Source organism: Betta splendens, chromosome 1 (genome assembly GCF_900634795.4).
Source record: "Betta splendens chromosome 1, fBetSpl5.4, whole genome shotgun sequence".
Lineage (NCBI taxonomy): Eukaryota > Metazoa > Chordata > Actinopteri > Anabantiformes > Osphronemidae > Betta > Betta splendens.
The window spans coordinates 1,800,321-1,822,259 of NC_040881.3; the positions used below are offsets into that span (position 1 = coordinate 1,800,321).

General features: G+C 47.8%; 3 protein-coding genes across 5 annotated transcripts; 1 reads left to right on the forward strand and 2 right to left on the reverse strand.

Annotated features, from left to right (window-relative positions):
• Window positions 1-296: 296 nt before the first annotated feature.
• LOC114861006 (complement C3-like) lies at window positions 297-12,212 on the reverse strand. Of its 2 annotated transcripts, none has more exons than XM_029159968.2 (44): window positions 12,078-12,212; window positions 11,979-11,996; window positions 11,612-11,647; window positions 11,399-11,437; window positions 11,084-11,273; window positions 10,672-10,837; window positions 10,489-10,559; window positions 10,199-10,290; window positions 9,827-9,909; window positions 9,667-9,754; window positions 9,485-9,587; window positions 9,101-9,215; window positions 8,664-8,779; window positions 8,440-8,583; window positions 8,087-8,302; window positions 7,815-8,015; window positions 7,567-7,722; window positions 7,354-7,483; window positions 7,006-7,074; window positions 6,628-6,879; window positions 6,106-6,361; window positions 5,768-5,853; window positions 5,546-5,685; window positions 5,262-5,471; window positions 5,131-5,191; window positions 4,934-5,017; window positions 4,656-4,859; window positions 4,495-4,570; window positions 4,249-4,411; window positions 4,011-4,130; window positions 3,753-3,909; window positions 3,447-3,610; window positions 3,206-3,361; window positions 3,044-3,103; window positions 2,826-2,916; window positions 2,612-2,663; window positions 2,395-2,482; window positions 2,218-2,307; window positions 2,042-2,147; window positions 1,844-1,933; window positions 1,678-1,761; window positions 1,493-1,573; window positions 1,165-1,312; window positions 297-810 (listed from the first exon to the last, which is right to left on the reverse strand). In XM_029159968.2, the coding sequence occupies exons 1-44, from the start codon at window positions 12,143-12,145 to the stop codon at window positions 666-668; spliced, it is 5,265 nt and encodes a 1,754-aa protein (XP_029015801.1). In that variant the 5' UTR covers window positions 12,146-12,212; the 3' UTR covers window positions 297-665. The 2 variants fall into 2 exon arrangements, 1 of the variants encoding a protein (XP_029015801.1); XR_005898049.2 differs by having other exon boundaries at window positions 595-810; window positions 1,498-1,573.
• A 38-nt stretch (window positions 12,213-12,250) lies between these two features.
• Window positions 12,251-15,851, reverse strand: yju2b (YJU2 splicing factor homolog B). 2 transcript variants are annotated; one of them, XM_029160353.3, is made up of 10 exons: window positions 15,772-15,851; window positions 15,283-15,351; window positions 15,132-15,185; window positions 14,960-15,042; window positions 14,665-14,720; window positions 14,517-14,577; window positions 14,206-14,348; window positions 13,856-14,028; window positions 13,500-13,638; window positions 12,251-13,313 (listed from the first exon to the last, which is right to left on the reverse strand). In XM_029160353.3, the coding sequence occupies exons 2-10, from the start codon at window positions 15,283-15,285 to the stop codon at window positions 12,838-12,840; spliced, it is 1,188 nt and encodes a 395-aa protein (XP_029016186.1). In that variant the 5' UTR covers window positions 15,286-15,351; window positions 15,772-15,851; the 3' UTR covers window positions 12,251-12,837. The 2 variants fall into 2 exon arrangements, with proteins under 2 accessions (XP_029016186.1, XP_055367829.1); XM_055511854.1 differs by lacking the exon at window positions 15,772-15,851 and adding an exon at window positions 15,692-15,710.
• Window positions 15,852-15,948: 97 nt separating this feature from the next.
• Window positions 15,949-17,322, forward strand: LOC114861409 (transcription factor IIIA-like). Its single transcript, XM_029160569.2, has one exon. It carries the CDS (start codon window positions 15,949-15,951, stop codon window positions 17,020-17,022), a length of 1,074 nt encoding a protein of 357 aa, XP_029016402.1. The 3' UTR covers window positions 17,023-17,322.
• Window positions 17,323-21,939: the final 4,617 nt, after the last annotated feature.

Consider the following 21,939-nt stretch of genomic DNA (forward strand, 5'->3'; position numbering starts at 1 on the left):
AGCCATAGCCACCAGAACCAGCAGAACCAGCAGAACCAGCAGACACAGAGTCAGCTTCTTCCCCCAGGTTTCTGAGCTGAACTCTACAGATCACACAACACAATGACCCAGTGACTCTTCACAGACACAAACATAAATGTAAACAACTACTGTTAAATGTGACACAGCGAATAAAGTTGATTCTGATTCTGAAATGTGAGCAAACTAGTTATACATGCTCCTTTTACATTCGGCACCCCATAGTCACAGCTTGTAATCTGTATTTTCTCGCTTTGACCCATGTGAAACAAAGACAGTCATTTTGTTGTTTTTTAATGAAATTAAGTTTCTCATTGTTATAGAATGTGTAAATACTCAGGGTGAACCTGTACATATTTAAATTTGACTTAGTGTTTAATAAAGGATGAAAAATGTTGGTTCTAGTTCTGTTTCTTGGTGGTGCTTCATTAATGACACTGCATCGAACAGTTAATTATAGCTCAAACCGTGCACTGACAGAAACACCATCATGTTTCTTCTTTTATAACGTAGATAAAAACTTTCAGTTCCTCTATTGCTGTGGAAACTACAATCAAAATAACTTCTTCTTAGTAGTTTTGTCTCACTGCAGAGAATGAAATGAGCCTGCTGTCACTGTGAGCTCAGGACCAGAACCACTGAGGCCTCTACAGCCTGCAGGAGTAAACAGACAGTTCGTGTGCAGCCTCGCTGAGGCTCCTGCTCTTCGCTTGCAGAGCTGCACTGCTGGCGGCCTCCTCCGCTGAAGGCCAGAGCTCCACCCAGGTGTCCTTTCCCAACATGTAGATGTATCTGACAGACACCAAGCAGAGCATTGGGACAGTTTCACCTACAGACCAGTAAGTAACTCAGCAATGATGACACAATCACTCAAATAGGACTGTTTCGCTTCCTGTCGGCAGGTTGAGGTTGGCTCAAGCTAAACTGACAGCGCCTCCTGCTGTGTCCTGGTCGACACGTCGCCTCCAGCATCAGGTCACTGGTGTTGCTACTGTTTTTGTTCTGCTGCTGTTTCATTGTTGGATGTTGAATCTCTTACTGAGACGCTATAATGCTGCTGTTGGAGGCTTCACACAGCTGTTAATCCAGCTGTGTTTAAGGCCGAGGCTGCAGTTTGGGCTCAGGTCGTGTTTTTCTGGGCCTTACTTGTTGGTCTCAGTGTCGATGGTCCACTGGTCGACCTCGGGGCCCATGATGAGGTACTGGGAGCCCTGCTTCAGGTTGAGCCCGTCTCTGCACCCACCATGAGACAAGAAAGACCTCGTTTGTCCCACTTCAACACTGCTCTCCAAACCTGGAGGAGATTAAACGGTTAATAGCATCATTGTGTTGTATAAATATGTAATAAACTCAGAATGGCTCAGTCTTTTAGGTCCACACAGATGTTCTTAATGGAAACCTTCTCGTAGTTAACTAAACTAATGGTAGTTGAGGTAAATGCAGGCGTGTGCAGGTGAAGCTCAGCGTTATTTACCCAACTTGATAACTCGCGTGATCTCCATCTCGTATCTGTCGTAGTAACTCTCACTGACGCTCAACACCTTCACCTGGTAAACTGAAGCACAGTGGATGAAGCTTGGTTCAGTTAGTGTCTCTGTGGCCCATGTGATGTCACATATACACAAAGACGCCTCCACGCCTTCTGTCTGTGGGTCGTACCGTGATGCAAACTCTTGCAGGCAAACACTTCCCTCTCTTTGTTCAGGAACTGTTCACTGTCGGCTTTAGAGATGCAGCAGTCGCCTGGAACCATCATGAGCAAACAGGAGGTGAACAACAAGGGGAAGTGGACGTACGATGCACCACAGACCGATCACAGCCTCACCCTGTGTGCAGCGGCACACGCTGTCCTTGCAGATCTGAGTGAGCGCCTCCTTGTCCTCCTTAGGGGAGTAGGTCCGAGAGCAGCGGTGATCTGTGACACAGGAACACCTTTCAGTAGCTCAGTTTGTGTCATGAGCAGCAGGTCTGGGAGGGAAACTAAAGGTTCCAGGTGAGATGTGAGCTTCAGCCTGTGTCCTACCTGGGTTGTAATACTCGTAGACGGTAACTGAGGACGGCTGGAGGAGCCCCACTTTGAAATTCTGCTGAAGCCTGAACATCAGGATCTCAGACTCTTTGTGTGAAACCTGGGGAGGACAGAGGTGGAACACGTCTGGGTCTGTAAGGGCTGAGACCCAGAGTCTGCAGTGATGTTACCTTGAACAGGTGGATGATCAGGGAGCCTCTCTCACTCAGGTTATCCACAACCTGGAAGTTGTTGATGTAACGATCCACTGAGTTGGACAACTGGACAAACAGCAAAGGGGAGGGAAGTGATAACATCATGACACATGGAGGTTTAGTAATATTTGACTGCTGCTGGAGGTCGGCTACCTTCTCCAGGTCTGAGGTTTCTGGAGTGAAGCCTGTTGGAAGACTGATGTCCAGAACCACCATCCTCACGTCTCTGGGTCCTAGAGTTCTGTGGAGGACAGAGAGAACAGCAGCACATGAACACGGGTCAGAGAAGATGTGGACCAGGAACATGATGGGAGGTAAAAAGTGCTTTACTTGAAACACTGAGTCTGATTTGTTCCCTTCTTCAACTCACCTGACTTTGATGGTGAGCTGGTAGGACTTCTCCACCTCAGCAGGAGGCTTCTCTGTGGGTGGATTTATGAGCCAATATTAAATGTCCACCTTAAACATTTACTGAAGGCTACTGTATGTTATAAAACATCAAACTTCAGCTTTCTTTCCAAATAATGATGAGCAGTTAAGGAGAAGAAGCAGCGCTGAGGACCAAGATATGAATGAAATGTTACCGCTGGACTCTTCAATGGCCACGCTGAGCTCAAAGTCGCTGCAGGGTTTCTTCTCATCGGCTTCATGCACTTGGTTGTAGTAAGTCACAACCTTGAATGATCAGACATCAAAGAGACGCAGCAGCAGAGAAAAATCCTCACAACATGAAAAACTGAATGTTATGGTTTAATAATCTTAAACTGAATGAAACCTATTTTTTCTGCTCATGTGGTCGTACCTCCAAGATTCCCTCTCCGTTCCCTCGAGCCTCCACCTCCAAATCAGAATTAGCCGGCAACTACACAACAAAGAATCAAAGGAAGACGACACGGTTTGTGATGCACGACCCGACTTCACATGAAGCCACACTCTTACTTCACTTTCTTGGAGCGCTGCTCACCCTGGACGAGCGGACGGCGTAGGCGCTGGTGGGGTTGAACGCGTAGCGGATTTCCTTGCGTCCCGTTAAGCGCACATCCACGTCCAGACTGAGGTCCCCAGGAGGAGGCCTTCTGATCAGGTACTCAGACAGCGCGTGGAGCACCACCATCGTGGACTGGGAGGAACCAGAGGAGGAACCCGACCAAAAACGGTCAGCGTCTGATGCCTGAGGCAGGAGAGGTGTTCACAGCTCTGCTGACCTGCGTGGAGCCGAAGCCGCCTCCTCGTCCTCGCTGGCTGTTGAGCCACTTGAAGGGAGCAGCGGCTTCCTCCAGTCGTCCCAGCTTGACCAGCGCGAGCAGAGCGTAGCCGGTCGCCTCCAGGGTGAACAGGCGGTTGTGTCTGTCGGGCCAGTGGCTGCGATCTGCATGAGAGGGGAGATGGAGCCTACGTTAGCCAGAACCCAAAACAGGCCCGAAACAGGAAGTGAGCCAGGTCACAGAAAGGTAATGAACACATGTGATGACTGAGGCTTCTGAGGTCATGGAGCGGGATGCACAGGTCACCTGGAGCTGCGGCTCTGAGTAGAGCCTGTGTTGGGTCGAAGGGTTGGTCCTTGTCCAGCAGAGCCAGCGCGTAGGAGGCGATGGCCACCGTGTACGGCCTCCTCCCGGCCGTCTTCAGCGCTGCCCTCAGGTATTCAGCCGTCTTATCCGTGGCCGACTGCGAGACAGAGCTCCTGAATATGGAGGGAGGGGCCATGGCCACCCCGTCGAGGCTTTCTGGGGGCACCCCTGGTTCCACCAGTCTTTATATTTACTCACCTTCACCTGCTCGGCTGCAGCCTGAGCAGAGCAGCGGATTCCTGCCTGCTTGGCTTCTGCAAGCGCTATGAGGACGAAGGCTGTCAGGGTCGTCTCAGAATCGTCGCCACGGAGACCACCCTGAAGACACACAGGAACAGGCTTTCCATTTACCCTCATATGAAGTGTGAGCTTGCTGGAGACCTTTAAACCCATCTGATGTCCTTGAAGGGACGAGGGCAGAGGGCCGGTGGCTCACAGTCATGGTGGTGGAGTAAACCGGGTTGTCCTCTACGAAGCTTCCCTGCGGCAGCCGATGCTTGTTGTTGACCAGGTAGAGCAGAGGGTCACACACGTGCTGCTCGTCCACCCCGATGATGGAGTAGGCCATGGAGAACACCTTCACCACGTACGCCGTGATCCTGAGGTTCAACGCGGGCTTATTTTAAAAGTCAAACCTTTACGACTCCGCTTGTTTCAAGTCAAAGTGCATCCTGGACCGTACCATGTACTTGCACCTTCGCTCCTGTACGGTGGGTAAGAGCCGTCCTTCCTCTTGTATGCCAGCTGGTTCTTGTATCCTGAAAACACAGGAAGAGGAATTAAAGTAGAATGAGTCACTGCATCTTGGTTCCTGCTAACAGGCCGCTGTTTATCAGCCTTCACCTCTGGTGATGTAACTGACAGCCTCAGCCTTTCTCTGCACCCCCACAGTCTCCCAGTCGTTGGTTCGGTCCAGGTACAGGGTGGCGATGAGCGGCAGCGTGATGCTGGCCAGGTTCTGCTCCACACACCCACCGGGCATCTGGATCAGAGACGCCAGAGAGTCCTGACTGATGGAGTTATCGATGCTGTCTGCCAGCACGTTGCCTGCAGAGGAGAGGAACCAGAATCAGTCCAGTCTGAGCCTCATCCATCATTCACACCTCTGATGAGGAACAGACCTCTGACATTGATGAAGGTCTCCGGCACAGAGTTTGGCACAACTGACTCCAGTTCAACTTTGACTCGACGAACGACCTGCTTCCCTGTAGCAGACGGAGACGAAAGAGCTCCTTCAAGCCAACGTCATGATGATGACACATTGAAGCAGCAGGACGGACAACGAGCACCAAAGGCTGGTGCATCGGAACCGTCTCACCTCCTTCAGCCGACGGGTTCAGCATCACACTCCAGACGTCACTTTTCTGCACGCCGTCCATCTGAGGAAAGGCCTTCATTAACCACGGACGCCTGCTGCATTTTAAGGTCTTTAACGTAAACCTGACCCACCACCACGTGCAGAGACTTCTGGATGCGGTCTCCTCCCATCATGTCTCCAGCCGCCACCATCACCTCTATGGGAAGCTTCCCCACCACCAGTGGAACGATGGTGTAGGGCACCGTGACCGAGGAGCCGGCGGGCACTTTGAGCTGCTGTGTGTGTGCGTCCTTGAAGGCGACGCTGCACATGTCTTTTGTCTTCATCAGGATCACCCTCACCTGTCACCACAACTCTTTGAGTCCCACAGATCTGCAGCAGCAGCGCGGCTTCGCCGTGTGGGTGCCGTTCTTACCTGGAGCTCGGCTTCGGCGTAGTTATGGATCACGGCTTTAATCTCCACCTGTTCGTTCTTGGCCACTGAATACGGCAGCTTCAGGTCCACAAAGAATTCCTTCCATGCTCTGAAGTTGTACGGCTCCGCGACGCAGAAACCTGGGAAGACGACATCACTGAGAATGGTTTGAATGGAGTTATTCAGGTTTGAACCTGAACCTGGAGCTCCTCCTCCTCTCACCCGTTTGTGGTGAAGCACTGACGGCCAGAAGTCCCCACTCTGTGATGCTGTCAGGTAAAGCGCTGTCCACATTCTTTGATGCCAACCTGACGATCAGAGCCATTAAAACCACTGCTTTCACTCTCAGAATGACTCCAGGTTTTAATCACTCAGCTGTTGCTGACTTCACACTAATGCGTTTCAGTGTAAAGCAGGATGCGTCACACCAGCGCTCAGCAGCTCTGTGTGAGCTCAGACGCCTTTGTTTACTGTGAGAAGCTGTTATCACTGAACAAACACAACCTGATGCAACTTTGTGGTTTTTGAGTCCTGTTTGACGTGTGAAGCGTAAAACTCACCCGTCTGCGCCTGTGCTGCTGGGCAGCTTAACATCCATCCACAGCCAGGACTCATAGAACTTGGTACGCAGATACACGTCATTCACATCCATGTACTCCAGGTCTTCAAACTCCTCCTCCTCCTCCACGTCTGCACCTGCTATGGCCGCCCCTGCTGCTGCTGCTGCTGGAATCCCCTGTACAACAGCATTTAGTGCAGGTTGGCTTCGTAGCAGGACCCGCGGAGATAATCGAGGCACTTCAAATAAGGGCCCATCTATGTGCACACAGATATTTACAGTCAGCAGGTCTTCATCATATTTCATCTCTGATGCATCATGTCAGAGGCTGGTAATGCTGCAGGTTCACACAGAAAGTGAGAGACTGAGGATTTCTTTGATGATTCCTTTTGACCTAAAACTCCACGTTAGGTTGATTCTTATCCACTGTGAACGTGTAGATACAATAAGTCAGCGACCACTTCAAAAGGTTTATCAGAATTCTGACGATGATGTCATATGCTAGAAAGTGTTCAGAATTTACCTATTCTTTCAATGAACCTTCCAAAGTGGCGGCTGACGATGGGTGGAGCTGTGGTGGTGGGTGGAGGAGTCGTGGGTTGGTCGGTGTCAAACACCTGGTCCCTGTACGTGGAGCAGCAGTAGCGGAAAGCCCGCATGCACTCCCAGCCCTCGGTGATGTAGAGGGAGCGGCGCGTGCAGGAGTACGGCATGGGGACCTCCCTCAGAGCGTCCTTACAGCAGCGGTTCTCCAGCTTCTCCTTGTACAGACTCTCTGGACGCAGACGGGCAGACGCTCACTTTAGACACTCGCATCAGGAGAAATGAGTCTGGATCCAGATTTACTGGAAGGAGGATGGCTGTGGTTCAGTTACTGTAGTTGTGAGGAGCTGACACTCACCCAGCTGGGCTTTACGTCGCAGCAGGTCAGCGGAGCGCCTCCTCCTGGCGCCGCCCGGGCAGCGCAGAGCTGAAAGGAGTCCAAGCCAAGTCCAAGTTACAGCTGTTGCTCATTACGGGTGCTGTCTGACAATACGTCATGACAGTCTGGGTTTCTCAATGTGTCAGTAGACATTACACTCACTGGCCACTTTATTTACTCCTCTATCTGCATAGTCTCATCTATTTCTGCTTTGACTGGGTTTTAATTTCAGGCAGTCAGAAAGGTCATAATTCTACTGTTTGTTTGTTACTGAGGCTGGAGAAAATTACACATGACGAGTTATTAAAACTAGGAGGCACTAGGTACTTTGTCTTATCTCGGTTTTCACTCCGGTGCTGGAGAAAAAGAAGAGTCCGGCGTCAGTGAACACCCCCTTAGCGTCTCTGCCTCCACCGTGAGAGCAGCCCATGTCTCCGTTCTCCACCGTTTCCCATATCTGAGAACAAGCAGAGATGCGTCAACCGTCCATGTTCACAGAAAGCAGGAGGAGGCTGCGACCCCTCAGACTGGAAGACAAACCTTCCTCTGTGTGAGTCTGTCCTTGTTGAGCAGGTACACAGCGTTGTCCACCGTCACCAGGCTGACCTTGGCTCCAGGGTCTCCTTTGATGTTGAAGCCGAAGCTCCTCCCAGGGAGGTAGTCTCGCGCTACGCCGCCCACAGGGCCGACTCTCAGCTGCAGGAATGAATTAGGAAGCAGTGGCTCAGCGACAGAGATGCCACTAAATGTAGGGAATCAGTGACGCTGAGCGTGAGCCCAGCTCTCACCCCTCCGACGCAGGAGTCCACTACGTCTATCCAGATGGAGTCGGACACCACCTCCTCCTGCGCGCTCCAGGGAATGCTGTAAAAGGCCACGAAGCGGAATGACGGCAGCATGTCGGCGGTGACGGTCAGCCCGACGGTGGTGATGAGCTGATTGCTCACATCCACACGCTCAGCGGACAGGATCCTGCCTTTACTGAGCACCTGCACAGAGAAGCTCCTGTTTTAAACCTTGACTGTAGCGTTAGAAAGCGGGTGCAGCGTTCTGGGCTCACCAGGTAGGTGACTTGTTGGATTAAGTCTCTGTGCGTCTTGTCGGCGGTGGTGATGATCAGCTTGAGGGACAGTCTGTCCCCCACAGACGCGCTGTTGGTCCCTGCTGAGATGTACAGGTAGTTCTGCTGGACCTGGCTGTGGGGGGTGTACGCCTCAACGCGGATGTGGGTCCTGGCTTGTTGATCCGGCCTCAAGGCGGCCTGTGCGGTCTCAGCCTGAGAGACACAGGATCAGGGTTATCGTTAAAATTATGTCCTGCATCAAGACAGCGTTCACACAATATGCGGAACATGTAAAAGCCCATCTGGGCCACGGTCAGTGTGTTTGGAGGTGCAGAGGCTCAGCTACTAACGGTGATGGTTTGTGGGCCTTGTTCGCTCGGCATGTTGATGGTGACTCTGGTGCTGCCGCTGCTGACCGTCACGGTCTCATCCAGCAGGTTGAGTTTGACCGGGACGTTGCGGCTCGGGGATCCGTCGTGGTGGCTCACCTGGACCTGACCAGGTCGAGCAGAAGGTTTCACCATCAAATATCTCCATTAGGTAGAAACAGCGTAGAGGCAGGTGACTGTCCTACCGTTAGGTCGAAGGGCAGGCCGGGTTTAAAGTACTGCGGAAAGTCTTTCAGTTGCAACACAAATGGAGAATCCACTATTTTAATCCCAGTCCTTTCAGCTTCAACCAGGTCGCTGCCTGCACAGCACAGGAATCAGCACGTCAACCAGTGTTGGACTTGTCCCTTCATTCAAATGGGTAAAAGTTGGACCAGTAAACCAACATGTTGACTTTAATGCCAACTAATACTTTTACATCCAAATATCTGACATAAGAGTTTGAGTTGACTTTTTACCCAACAGCAGAGTTGGGACAGAAGGGAAAGTCTCAGGTAAGTTCAGTTCATCCAGGTTAAAGTCCACAGATCAACAAACTCAGGCCTCGTTACGACATGTTTTCCTCCCGTTGTGGGACAAGGTCCACACCTCGGGCTCAATCCTCGTCTTCCTCTGTCCTTACCTGACTTGGTGAGCACCGAGGCCTTGACGTACACAGAGCTGCCGACCAGAGACTTAGACTCAGGATACGCTCTCCGCAGCTCCTCCATGGTCAACCTGACAACTCCCCCGTCCAACTGCAGGCAGCAGAAACAGACCTTTGATTCTGGTCGCTCATATGAAGAAGTGACAAGTATGTTAAAAACCCTCCTGGGTTGAAAAGTGTTTAGGCTCAACTAGTGTCTTCAGCTTTCAGGATGAACGTTGATCCCTGATCCCACTACTCATCAAACCAAACAGAACTTGAACGCACCATGACACAGCTCAACAGGAAACACCAATGAATGTTCAGTGACTTCTAGCACCACAGAGTGCTGCTGAGTGATGGGATGAAGCTGTGACTTACATTTGACACCTGCTTCACTGACGGCAGTCTTTTCATCTGGTTGTTGCTCTTCACTCCAAACACCACGTAGGCCGTTCCCTGCACCAGTTCCCCAAACAGGTACCTGAGGCCGCCAGGCAGCGACAGTCAGTGGTTTAGCACCAAAGTCAGCTGGAGGCGTCACCTGTGTGCTTTGGACCGACCTGGCTGAGACCTTCACCTCCAGCTCTCTGTCCTCCAGGCTCAAGAAGGACTTTGCAGGGGTCAAGGTCACATTGAAGGCAGGAAGCACTGAAACAGCGAGTCATGAGAGTGAAGGGTAACCGTGTGACAGAGAGTCTCTCAGACCACGTCGCAGCCTACCGTATCGCTTCACTTCAAACCGAGACCTGAACGTGTTCTGCTGCCAGTGGTCCAATTTCGCAGTCACGATCCACGTTCCTTCACTGGAGACATTCACACACATCAGAAAACATTTAGAACCGTCCACATCTGGCTTCAAGGTCGGAGGTTTCTGAGCCTAATTTACAGGTAAATGAATTTGGTCTGATGAAGGAAGAAAAGTTCTCTGCTTAGCTTAGATTCACTTTGTTCATCCTAGTACTGTATATGCTGCATGTTACACAAGTCCACAACAAACACACACAGTCCTGACTTCATCGCAGGCTCTCAGTGAACGACGTTCTGCATCATGTGTTCAAACACTAAGACCATCAGAGGTGGAAACGATCTTACTTGACGAAGTCAGTGAGCTGAAATGTGTCAGAATAGACTCCATCGACAGCGCTGACCTCGCTGCTCTGTTTCACAGCTACACCATCAGAATTCTTGAAACACACAAATAAATAATATTAAAACATGTAAAAAATATTAAAAGTTATCAAAAAACAACCAATGATCCTGTTGCATTTTATAGCAACAGCTGCGATACACAATGAAGGCCCAACAGTCATTGGCTCCGTATTTATACACACACAGACACACACACAGAGGGAGGAGGGGGATCACTCCAATCATTTGTTTACCTGGATTTCTATACTTAAGTGGTTGTCAAAGGCCTTAAAGGATGGAGAGGACACAAAGGCTCTGAACCGAACTGCAGAGCAAGAAAGGAGACGTGAATCTTTATCACTAGTGATGATGTTCAGACTGAAGCAGTTTAATTATAGGCCAACGGAATGCGAAGCAGCCAGTCACTCAGTCCTCACCGGTGTCTCCAGGGTTATAGATGGGCTTGTCTGTCTGGATGAAGATGTATCCAGAATGAAAGGACACCATCATGACCCGCTCCTCAATATGGAAGCCCCCGAAAGTCACCATCATGTTCACAAACTTGTTTTTTTTCTCCTCACGATTCAAGAGATCAGAAGAAAGCTGGAATAGAATGAGGTGGAGAAACAAACGGGCGGTTGTTGAGCGTCATGTGTAGAATAAGTAAGACAGATGTTCGGCTGATGGAGCTTTTTCTCTTCTTTGCTCTTTACTCAGGGGCTTATTTTTCAAACCATGCTGTTGATTTTTCAGCATCAGTTGTAGTTACACAACTCTGGACCACTTGGAATAGATGAAATTATCACTTGTATCACAATAAACTGAATGAGTTCAAAACGCCGGCGTCACCAGGATGGGTTTGAGGGCATGGAATCCGTTGTCTGGGCCGAGTTTGACCGAGTCCTGGAGGATCATGACTGTTTTACTGAAGTCGCGGATGACGATGGAGACGGTGACGGCGGAGGACAGGCCGTGTGCCTGCAGGTAGATGTTCTCCTCAGAGTCGGCCCTCAGCAGGTCTGGGGTCAGCAGCGTGAACCTGCAGCACCGCAACACAACAGGAGACTCAACATGACAACATGTATGAGCTTCAGGTCACACAGCGGTGCGATAATGAGGACTGTGTCAGAACTGCTGCTGCTGCTGCTGCTGCTGCTGCTGTACCTGGGCGATGAACTCACGCTGTCCTTTGTTTTTTTTGTGCTACAAATGAACAGGAAAAGTAAAAACATTGATCATCAGTAACAAGTACAAAGTGACTTTCGTTTGATCCTGCAGCTGATTAGAAGAAACAAATTATCAAATCATGATGGCTTTTCAAATTTTAAAGCACTTGACTTTTTTTAGTATCAGGTGGGTCCAACTTTGGTGACTTACTCGTGGATTTCCCAGTATCTGTCAATAGAAGTAAATCTGGGGGAAAATGCAGAAAACACAATTTCACTCTTAGAGGACAAAAGGCTGCAGTGTGCGTGTGCAGTTGGGTGCCATCCAACACACACACACACACACACACACACACACACACACACACACACACACACACACACACACACACACACACACACTCGTGTTTCACATCTTCGTAGGCCCCACCATTGACATAATGCCTTCCCTAACCCCCTACCTTAACCCTAACCATCACAAATAAAGGCAGACGTCTAATCTTTGCTCTAATCTGAACCAAACCTCAATTCTAACCTCAGCCTCTGACCATCAAGGAAGCCACACACACACACAGTACCTGTCTTGCCAGCGTGGTCTGCAAAGAAAGAGCAGCTTCATTAGTAAACCCAGCTCCAGGTCCACCAACAGTGAGCAGACATTAGAGAAGTAAACTCACCTCTGTCCATTGGAGCTGCAGAGGAGCGTGACGATTAAAATGCCTGTATTCAGCGTCCACAGACCCATGTTGACCGATCTGGAGTCTGAGTGGACTGTGGCCACAGACGATATGGTCAACGACTTTAAAAGAGCCCCAAACCTGTCCTGACCAGCAAAAACTGCACAGCCAGCAGCAGGAGGAGGGGTGTTTATTCAGATCAGTGACATGGACCCAAACAAACTGTGGGGCCAAACAGTTAGTTTTAATTCAACAATGTCCATGACGCCTGCAATGTACAGGAAAGGAAACATAGAGCTGTGCTCGTTTTGCTCTCTTTAAAAACGGACTTTATTTTAGCTCAGTGTCTTCTCAGCTGAGCTTATGCAACTGAACACGTTGAGTGTAATGACACAGTTCACCTGTGACTGTGCAATGTCTCCCGTCTCCAAGTTTGAATGAGTCAGAAACTCACAGAACAACGTGCCTCACAAACACCTCAACAGTCTCCACATTTAACTTGACATTATTCACAGAAAACACCAAATTAATAAAACTGAATACTTTAAGCTGCAAACACAGACCTTTACAACACTTGCTGTAGTTGGTCTATTCAGATACTGCACAATGTTGAAGGCTTTGTTTCCAACATTCTATTTGGATTTTGTGATCACACGTATCCACTGTAGCAGCTTATTGTGGTATGAGGGACCTTTTCATGACAGACTGACTCAATCACCTCCATCGACCGCAAACAGAACCTGTCCTGTTGAACTCTAACTCACTGCCCCGGCTCTGAATCGGAGTCACTGTAGTCGGCCACCAGAGATGGGACCCTACTTCTGTTCTGCTCCTCATTCTTCTCCATCTTTACCCGTCCTTTATTCAATTCCTCTGTGATTTCAACAGTGTCATTAGTATGTGCTCCTTCCTGGTCCCCTTGTGTTGGTGTAATAACAGTATTTAATCTTTCTTCTGTCTGGGTAACTGCTGAATCACATCTTTGGATTTCAGGCTTTGACTTTGTGCTTGTGACGGTGGCACAGGGTTCGCTCGTGTTCCCCGGTCCTCCGGTGCGTTTGCGGATCAGTGGGCTGTGAGAGGAGCCAAGGGCTTTGGCTACTGCCGCTTCCTTCCCCTGCAGACCCAGCTTATGAAGCAGACTGCCAGCAGCACCCCCTGGTGTTCCTGAAGTGGAATTAAACCACGAACGAGAGGAGATCTCCTTCCTTTTGCTCTGCTGCTTGTCGTCATAGGCTGAGTAGGAAAGAGGAAAGAGAAAAATTTGCTACACATGTAGACCAGATTTTCTGTTTAATTTGACTGTCCATCTAAATGAGAGTCCTTTCTTTTTTATTATATTTATGGACTAACAAGAGTAACCATTTTAATGGATATCTGATTATGAATAACTACGTCTAAAAGCCTCCTTCTACTCCTCACAGTCAGGAGCTTGGAAGGTCAGAAGTGCTGCCAGCTTCTTGTCCTCCTCTTTCTCTGGCAGAAGTGGGATGGACAGGTTGGTCCTCATCTTCACTGCGTTGTCCTTCTCTTCTTGTTCCACTATAACCTTCTTCTCTGTCTGCAAAAACAAACAGGAGTCATCAATACAAGCAATAATATAAAACAGACTGTATAGAACAGGGAATTAAATAGAAGTGTTGCAGTTTGACAAAAATTGTATATATCACTGCTGTGTAGAATTCAAAATAACTTCAGCACCCAATAATGACAATAACCCCAAAACAGACTAATATGGACATAAATTAAAATGTTTGTTTGCCTATCTAATGTCGTACTCTGAACTTCCTCCGCAGGGCGCTGTTGAGCTGGAAATCATCCTTCCACCCAGACTGGTAGTCCTGGATCTCTGACAGAGACGGCAGAGCTTTTGACAGCTTTGCTTTGTCTTTCCCACCATGATCCAGCTTATACATTGCATCTGTCTCCAGCTTTTCTTTCTCTGACCTCTCTGCAGAAAAACAGAAAACAAAACTGATTAAAGAGCAGAGAATTAGCCCGCATAAACCAGGTGGTGAAAAACAGTCTTGGGGTCTTGTGCATTACTTTGCTCTCCAGGAGGCACAAAGAAACGATAAGTAAACTGAGCACAATTTTCTTTTCTAATGATCGATATGAACTTTTTTACCTGTGGTAAGGATCTGTTCATTTTCAGCCATGTCCCAGCGCTCTTCCTTCCTGCTTGCTCCACTCACTATCACATAATCGCAGGTCGCAGGATCTGTCTGCATTTCAATGTAGTTGATACAGAGGTGGCACTTCATCCTAAATCTGCATGAGAAGTCAAAAGATGTAAATAAGAACAGTTCTTAACAGAGACTTAAATCTGAGTAATAGTAACATTAAGAGGTTCATCTTGTCTGAGGAGATCCTGTAAACCTCCTAAAACATTTAGAGGATCTATATGAATTCCCTAATAGCAGTCCAGCATGTATTTACCTGTAGATCGGTGTGGTGTAATAATTGCCCACTTTCTTCTTCTCAGCATTGTAACGGACACCTGCACAAGTAGAACAGAGGTGTTATGAAAACAAAGAAGCAGTTTGACACAGGATCTGGCTTTCATCCTGTTGGTTCTCAAACTCACCCATGCCAATGTGATTGTTGCAGCCATCACACCAGATGTTGTAGGGCATCTCAAACCTTTCAGGGAACAAGGTGGCGTGTCAAGCATTAATTTATGCCTAAAGTAATACACTTTCATTCAAAACTAGACATTACTTATGATAGAAAATATCAATCAATCAACTTTACTCATAAAGCACTTTAAAACAGCCTGTGCTGACCAAAGTGCTGTACATAGCCAGTCAAATATATAACAGCAGAACATGTGAATAACTGCAAATGAATGTAACACAATCTGCTTTGTGTATACACCTCACCTGATGATGAGGATGCCCTGAGACAGTTTCCTGGCCCTCTCACGCAGTGCATGAGTTTTATGATAGCCATTAAGGGATCCATGCTGAAAACAAAATAATGAATTAAACATTAATATGCAAATACCACATTATAAACACCAGCAGACAGTGGCCTGTGTGTGATTATACTCACCTTGGCCGGATCAAAATCCGGAGGATAGTATTTGTTTGTTCCTTTCCTTTCACCCTGTCAACAACAATAAAGTATTAGTATTACATGACAAGCAAAGGACTCAGAGATGTATAATCCCCCTGTGATGATACAGGTGGTGATCACGACTCACCATTGTGACGGCTGAGCCACCACACCAGCAATGAAATCAAACCTTGGCCAAGAAATAAAACAGCGGTTCCTGTAAACATACAGCAACGTTAGGGTTTAGTTCAGAGGCTGGGTTTTCTCTGCTGACACCCTCAACAGCTTATTAAAACACACCGAGAGCTAATGGTAACATGCTTCACACCAGCTTGGGTTAAGATCAAGTAACGGACAACTGGTCACAAAACGTATATATAAACTACGTTAAGTTAAACTACATTAACGTGACAACCCTTTAATTCCCAGATTACACAGAAATAGATAGAAGTACAGCAACGCTACACGCAAGCTAACATTAGCTTAGCTAGCCTGCTATGAACGGTTAGCGTTCGCTTCGTGCGGATCTGAAATAGATGTCAACAAGTTACACCTACACATAAAATCAGATGCACTGTCGTTTTTGAACGCATACGCGTGATTTTTCTGTCTTATTTTTGCTTCGCAACATACTTACAAACGCGTTTGATCGTAGCTGCACAAACAACCAACAACCTCGCAGGGGCCGATGGGTAATAACACGTGACTTCTTGCTGCTGCGGAAGTGGAGTCACTTCTGGGAGGATTGTGGGAACTACCGGCGTCTAGACAACGTGGTCAGAAAAGAGACGTTTAACCTCACACGGCCGCAAAAATGGAGCGGGAAAAGGAGCCAAATAACCGGTACTTCTGTTCATTCGGCGGCTGCTCGGCAGCTTATAACAAACAGTGGAAGCTGGACGCGCATCTGTGCAAACACACCGGAGTGAAGCCATACACGTGCGAACACGAGGGCTGCGGTAAGTCGTTCTGTGACCCGTATCACCTAGCAAGACACGAGCTCACTCACAACGGCGAGAAGCCCTTTGGATGCACCGTGGAAGGCTGCGCGGAGGCCTTCACAACCAACTCGAACCGGGCCCGACACATGAGCCGCGTCCACGCTCAGGAGCACAAGAAGTATGTTTGCACGTTTGAGGGTTGTGGGCTTGAATTCAAAAAGAACAAGCAGCGTAAGTCCCACATGTGCGAGGAGCACAGCCACCTGCCTCCCTACAGGTGCTCTCACGAAGGCTGCCAGATGCGCTTCGCCTTTCCCAGCATGCTGAGGCGCCATGAGAAGGTGCACAGAGGGTACCCCTGCACCGAAGACGCCTGCAGCTTCACCGGCAAGACCTGGACCCAGTACCAGCGGCACCGGAAGGAGCAGCACCGGCTCACATTGCGCTGTGATAAGTGCAGCAGAGTGTTCAGGGACTCCTGGTTCCTGCAGCAGCATCAGCACGTCCACTGCGACACGCGTGTGGTCTACAAGTGTCCCGAGGAAGACTGTGAGCGGACGTACACCACGACCTTCAACCTGCAGAGTCACATCCGCTCCTTTCACGAAGAGCTCAAGCCTTTCGCCTGCACCCACCCAGGCTGCGAGAAGACCTTTGCTATGAAGCAGAGCCTGCGGCGCCACAGCGTTGCCCACGACCCGGAGAGAAAGAAGCAGAGGAAGCCGAACCACAAAAGATCTCTGTGTTCCAGGTTGAGCGGCTACAATGAGAGAAAGACATTAATCTGCAAAAAGCCAAAGAATTGTGAAGCCGAGCTGGACCAGCAGACTGCTCCACGTGGTTCTGTTGAACTGGTGTCGCTCCTGCAGGACACGTCACTGCTGTGTGGACCTGCTGTGGACGCGCATGGACTTACTAATGCCTTGACTGCACCTCTGACTGTGTAGTGTTTCATGATTGAGCTCCAGAATTATGAGCACAGCGCTTACTGGACAATGTGCTTGTCGGACACTTTGGTGTTGCATTAAATTATTCCATGCCTGTTCAGTCGCCTTAATTCCTGGGACCTAAGCTGGTTTACACTATTTCTGAAAGAGTCTGTATACTGGTAGTAGCGGAACCATGTGACTGGGTCTGCTCTGGAGAACAGAGTAATCATATTATGTGTAACCGTAATTATGTGACATGTAAACATTGGTTTGTTTTCAATGTGATAAACAAAATAAATGTTTGTATTGTAACAATAAGGATGTTCTGTACAGCTGTGTGTCCACTGCTCTTAAATCTGGTATTGTTAGTGTAACATGTGCCAAATCCTTGCTGTTGGTATTGTTACCACAAACCCCATCCATCACCAACTACAGAGGCACCCACACAGATCCCTGCAGTGATTTTTTTTTTTCCAAAGCCAGGTGAAAAAAGAAACATCACAGGGTGATGGCACTGGTTTAGCAGCGAAGTGTCCACTTAACTGAGTTTACTTTGAGTTTTAAACCTCCAACCTTTCGTCATCGCGGTCCCTTAGTTTGCAGCTGATGTAACTGACTTGCGTGTCTTTAATTACGAGAGGTGTGTGTGTGTTTTGCAATCACTGGCTGCACAGATGGAATGAAAGCTGCAGATTCTTGTGCCGGGATGACACATTGTGCAGGATCTGAGCTCTGAGCCGCAGATTTACAGCATCAACAGCAGCAGCTCTGCGAGTTTGAGATTCCGACAGTAAATCCACTTTGGATATTTCCCGTTAAAGAAAGGCTGCTCCCCACATTCCTGCCCTGCTCGGTTCAGACGAGCCCTATATGGACTGACTGTGACCGGTTCACCCAGGAATGTACAGCAGCACTCGTCAATAATGCTCATACCGTTTAAATGTAACATGCAGTAATCATTTCCTTTTTTTCAAAGATTTTCAAATGGTGACTTGTCTTAAAATTACTTAATATTCTATGTTTTACAGATAAACTAAAGAGCTTGTGTTTTAGGGCTGCTTGCTGCTAAACCTACTGGAAACCATGAATCTGAACTGGGTACAATGACATTTTTATACGTCTGTCTTGGTCCAAATGAATGAGCTAAAACAGTAAAAAGAGCCCCTAAAGTGAGCTCCTGATCCTTCAAACCTCAACAGAAAAAGCTGCAATGTAACGTCTGCAGACATTAACTTTGGAGCCATTTGCTTTAGAACTGAACAGAACCACACGTTCCACCAAGCTCCAGTCTGCCCAATATAGGTTCTGCAGCTTTATTCTGGATTAACAGTGCGATACACGGTAAATAAGTCGTCCTAAATCCTAAAGTAGACCTTTAACTTAAGAGCTAACTTGTGTTGGACCGACACTGGACTGAGCGCTGTCTGAACACCCTCGTCTTATTTTACAGAACCTTGTGGGGCGTCATCTTGTGTCTGCTCCGCAGCGTTCTCTGCCGGTCCATCACTTGGCCTCCGTCCGTCGGACTTGTTGAGAGATGGAGGGGACGCGTCACGCTCTTTGCCCTCTCATTGCGTTCGCTTTCTGTGCGAATTACCGGGAAATGGGAAGTTTCCGTGTGAGAGGTTCTGTTTGCCTGAGGACAGCTGAGCTAAGTGCAGTGCACACGCTGACACGGAACTTCAGAAATGTCCAGAAAAGCGCAGGCACCGAGGATCAGCCCAGCAGAACACGCTGCCCCTGCTCTGGGCTCAGGTTAATACTTGGTATGTTGCAGTCAGTAATGTGAGAAGAAGCCCAGTTGTTCATTCAGCGTGGTTAATACCTCTTCTTAAAGACCTACTCTCTCAGTTCTTACAATAATGTGGACCACAGCAGTCGAATCAGACTATTTCCTGGATATAAAAAATGAAGACAAGTCATTTTACCTATTAACTTACGACACATAATTATTGATGCCAATCCAGGCTTTCCCCCGAGTTACATTCCGACTAATAGCGGAGGAAGAACTCGCTTTAGAATACGTGGTAAATTCAGCTTGGAATAAGTAATTTAGGGCTGTCTACAAAATCTAAACCTTGAAAGAATGCTTGGAAAGAAATTCCTGGCAGTAAATTTAATGGGCCAATATTAGTCCAAGATTTAGTGGTGATTGTTTTGTAATTCCTTTCAACAGAGCTATAACCCATGAGAAATGGGCCTGTTTAAGTGCAGTAAATAAACTGGAGTCCTTGTCTATATAGAACTAAGTGAAACCAGGAGTGAGGTATAAGCAGAACTCTCTCTTCTCTGTTACGGCGTCTGCATTCGAGGACTGTGATATAATAGATCGTCAGTAACGTATGTCCAGCTGGCTCCACATTCTTCACCGTCCTCTGACTCCTTTTATGATTATGTTCCACCGGCCTTTGCTTGTTTTCACTTTGAAATTATTTTTTTACTAACATTTCATATAAAAGATAAATTTGAGAGACAACAATTATAAATTCTTTTCTGATGATGGCCAGTGTCCAGGGAGGTTCATCAGTATGTAGTTTCTGACTACTAAAGGTTGTCTCATCCATGGGCTTCTTATTGTACTGTACATTAGAAGCTTTACTTAAAGTAAGGAGACGTACGTGTTTATGCTACTTCAGCTGTTCGTCCTTGTGTGCTGGCGCATGGTGGCTATGCATAAAATGATGATGTTTACCATTTAAAACCAGCCTGTGTCGTGATGCAGTTAGAGACCAGTTCATGCTTTTCCAAAACTAGAACGAACGGCTTGTCTTTCACGGTAAGATGAATTTTTCGTTCAGACAAATGCTTTCTGAACGACTCCGGCCTCTGAATCGTGCGTGCTGAGGTGTCTGACCTCCGCCTGGTTTGCAGAGGCAGAATCCAACTATGCACTTTTCCTGCAAACACTAAACTCCCCTGACTGTTTGGGCGCTATAACCCTTACTGAATGCATATTGAACATATTCTACATGTCAGCCACACATTGCTGATGAAATCCCTCAATTTATGGAGCAGCTCAAGGCGAGTCACCCATTGTGGAATGTCTGCTGAAGCAGACTCCATTATCCTCTAATTGTAACATCCCTCTTTTCTTTGGCTTTTTACAGTTTTTCATTCTTTCCTGTATTGAGCATCTAAGTTAAGACAAAAGGTACAGACAAAAGCAATATACAACAGAGTGCTGTTCAAGTACATTCCTCAGTGACTCATCCTGCCTTTTAACCTTCCACTGAATTTCTTCTTTTACGTTTCCTACATGTTGTGTTTATTTATTGATCTCATTTGTTCTATGAACGCATCACTTGGCTGCTTTTCCAGCTGCCTATCTACTTATTCATTCATCATGAATACTTGGTGTGACGACAGTGACATCACTGCCCAGTCCTTAGCAGCTTTTAAGAAGACCCAGACCTCCAGGAATCCATACTGCCACTGGCCAACAACCTCTGGAAGAACATCTGGAGGAAACTCAAGACTAAACCAGTGATTTACACTAATTTAATAATCCCAACAGGACAACTTCTGGGTCAAGCGCCCGCCTGCCCTCCTACGCTCCTTGTCAGGCTCAGGTGAGTGGGATAGCTGGCGAGTAATGGGTTAGTGTCTGTCTCCCCCCTCACCTCTTCTCGCCGTCACCCCCCTTAAACTTGGAGGGCTATATATTGGAGGTTGCTGCTCATCTGCATCTTAAGCATCACTTGTTTCTTCAGCCACTTTCTGACAGACAAACACAGACTTCTCTGTAGGAAGAGCAGAGTCTAGCGATGACGTCCCTGTTGAAGTTGGTTCTGGTCCTGTTTTGCGTCCAGAGGGGAGATGGCCACTGGCTGAGATCACTGACTGGTAAGTGGGAGTTTGTGACCTATGACCTTTTGACTAAAATGCATTTATTGCTTTATTTGTTCAGATCAGTGAGTACACTTATGAATGCATCACTTTTAATTTTCTGAAACAAAAGGTCTTCATTGAATTAAGTGTATTTTTAATTTAGTATCACCAGTAGCTGTAATTTGGTTCATCAGACATGTTGTTACTCTTTTGTCTTCTCCCAGGTCAGAAACGAGAAGCAGTTTCTCCAGACACATCTCCAAATGAGAACAAGAGGAACAACGGCATGACTGAAGAAGACGTCCAGGCAGAAGCAGCTGGAGTCAGACCATCACCCAGCCTCAGCATCCCAGCGCCGGTCCGGTCACGCCGCTCCACTCTGGACTCCCAGTGCGGCCTGCGTTCAATCCTGCTGCAGGTTCGAGACCTCGGACTGGGCTACGACTCGGACGAAATGGTCCTCTTCAAATACTGCAGTGGGTCTTGTCCCCGTGTTCGCTCCAATCACGACCTGACCCTCACTAACCTGCTGCTCGGCGGGATGCTCCCTCACTCCTCTACTGAGCAGCTGTGGCACAACGCTCCCTGCTGCAGGCCCACGCACCACGAGGACATGGCCTTCCTCGATAACGCGCACCGCTGGCACAAGTTGGAGAAGGTGCTGGCTGCAGGCTGCAGCTGTGTGGGTTAGAGTGTAGGCCGGCCAAGGTGGGAGAGTGTGATGAGAGGACGAGCGACTCTGACAGGACACGTCTGACAGGAAGTTCCTTCTGATTGATTATGGTTTAAGACTTCTGTAAATGAACAGTTATGTACGCCAAAGTTAAACTATGTCAGTTTTAAGAACTAAGTTACAGTTTGTTGAATGGAAGGTTTTGACATACATAATATCCTCCGCTGAAAACCTTAAGACTCTTGGCTCATGTAGCTTTATATTACCAAAACAAAGCTAAACATGTCATGAACATGTTAAATTCCACATGTATGAATTTTGATGTTTGTGTTTTTAAAGTGTAAATATTTACTTTTACTGTACATTTTTATATGAAAGCATGTCAATGGGTTTTCTGTCTAAAATGCTAAAACTAAACAGACGTCATTCAACTA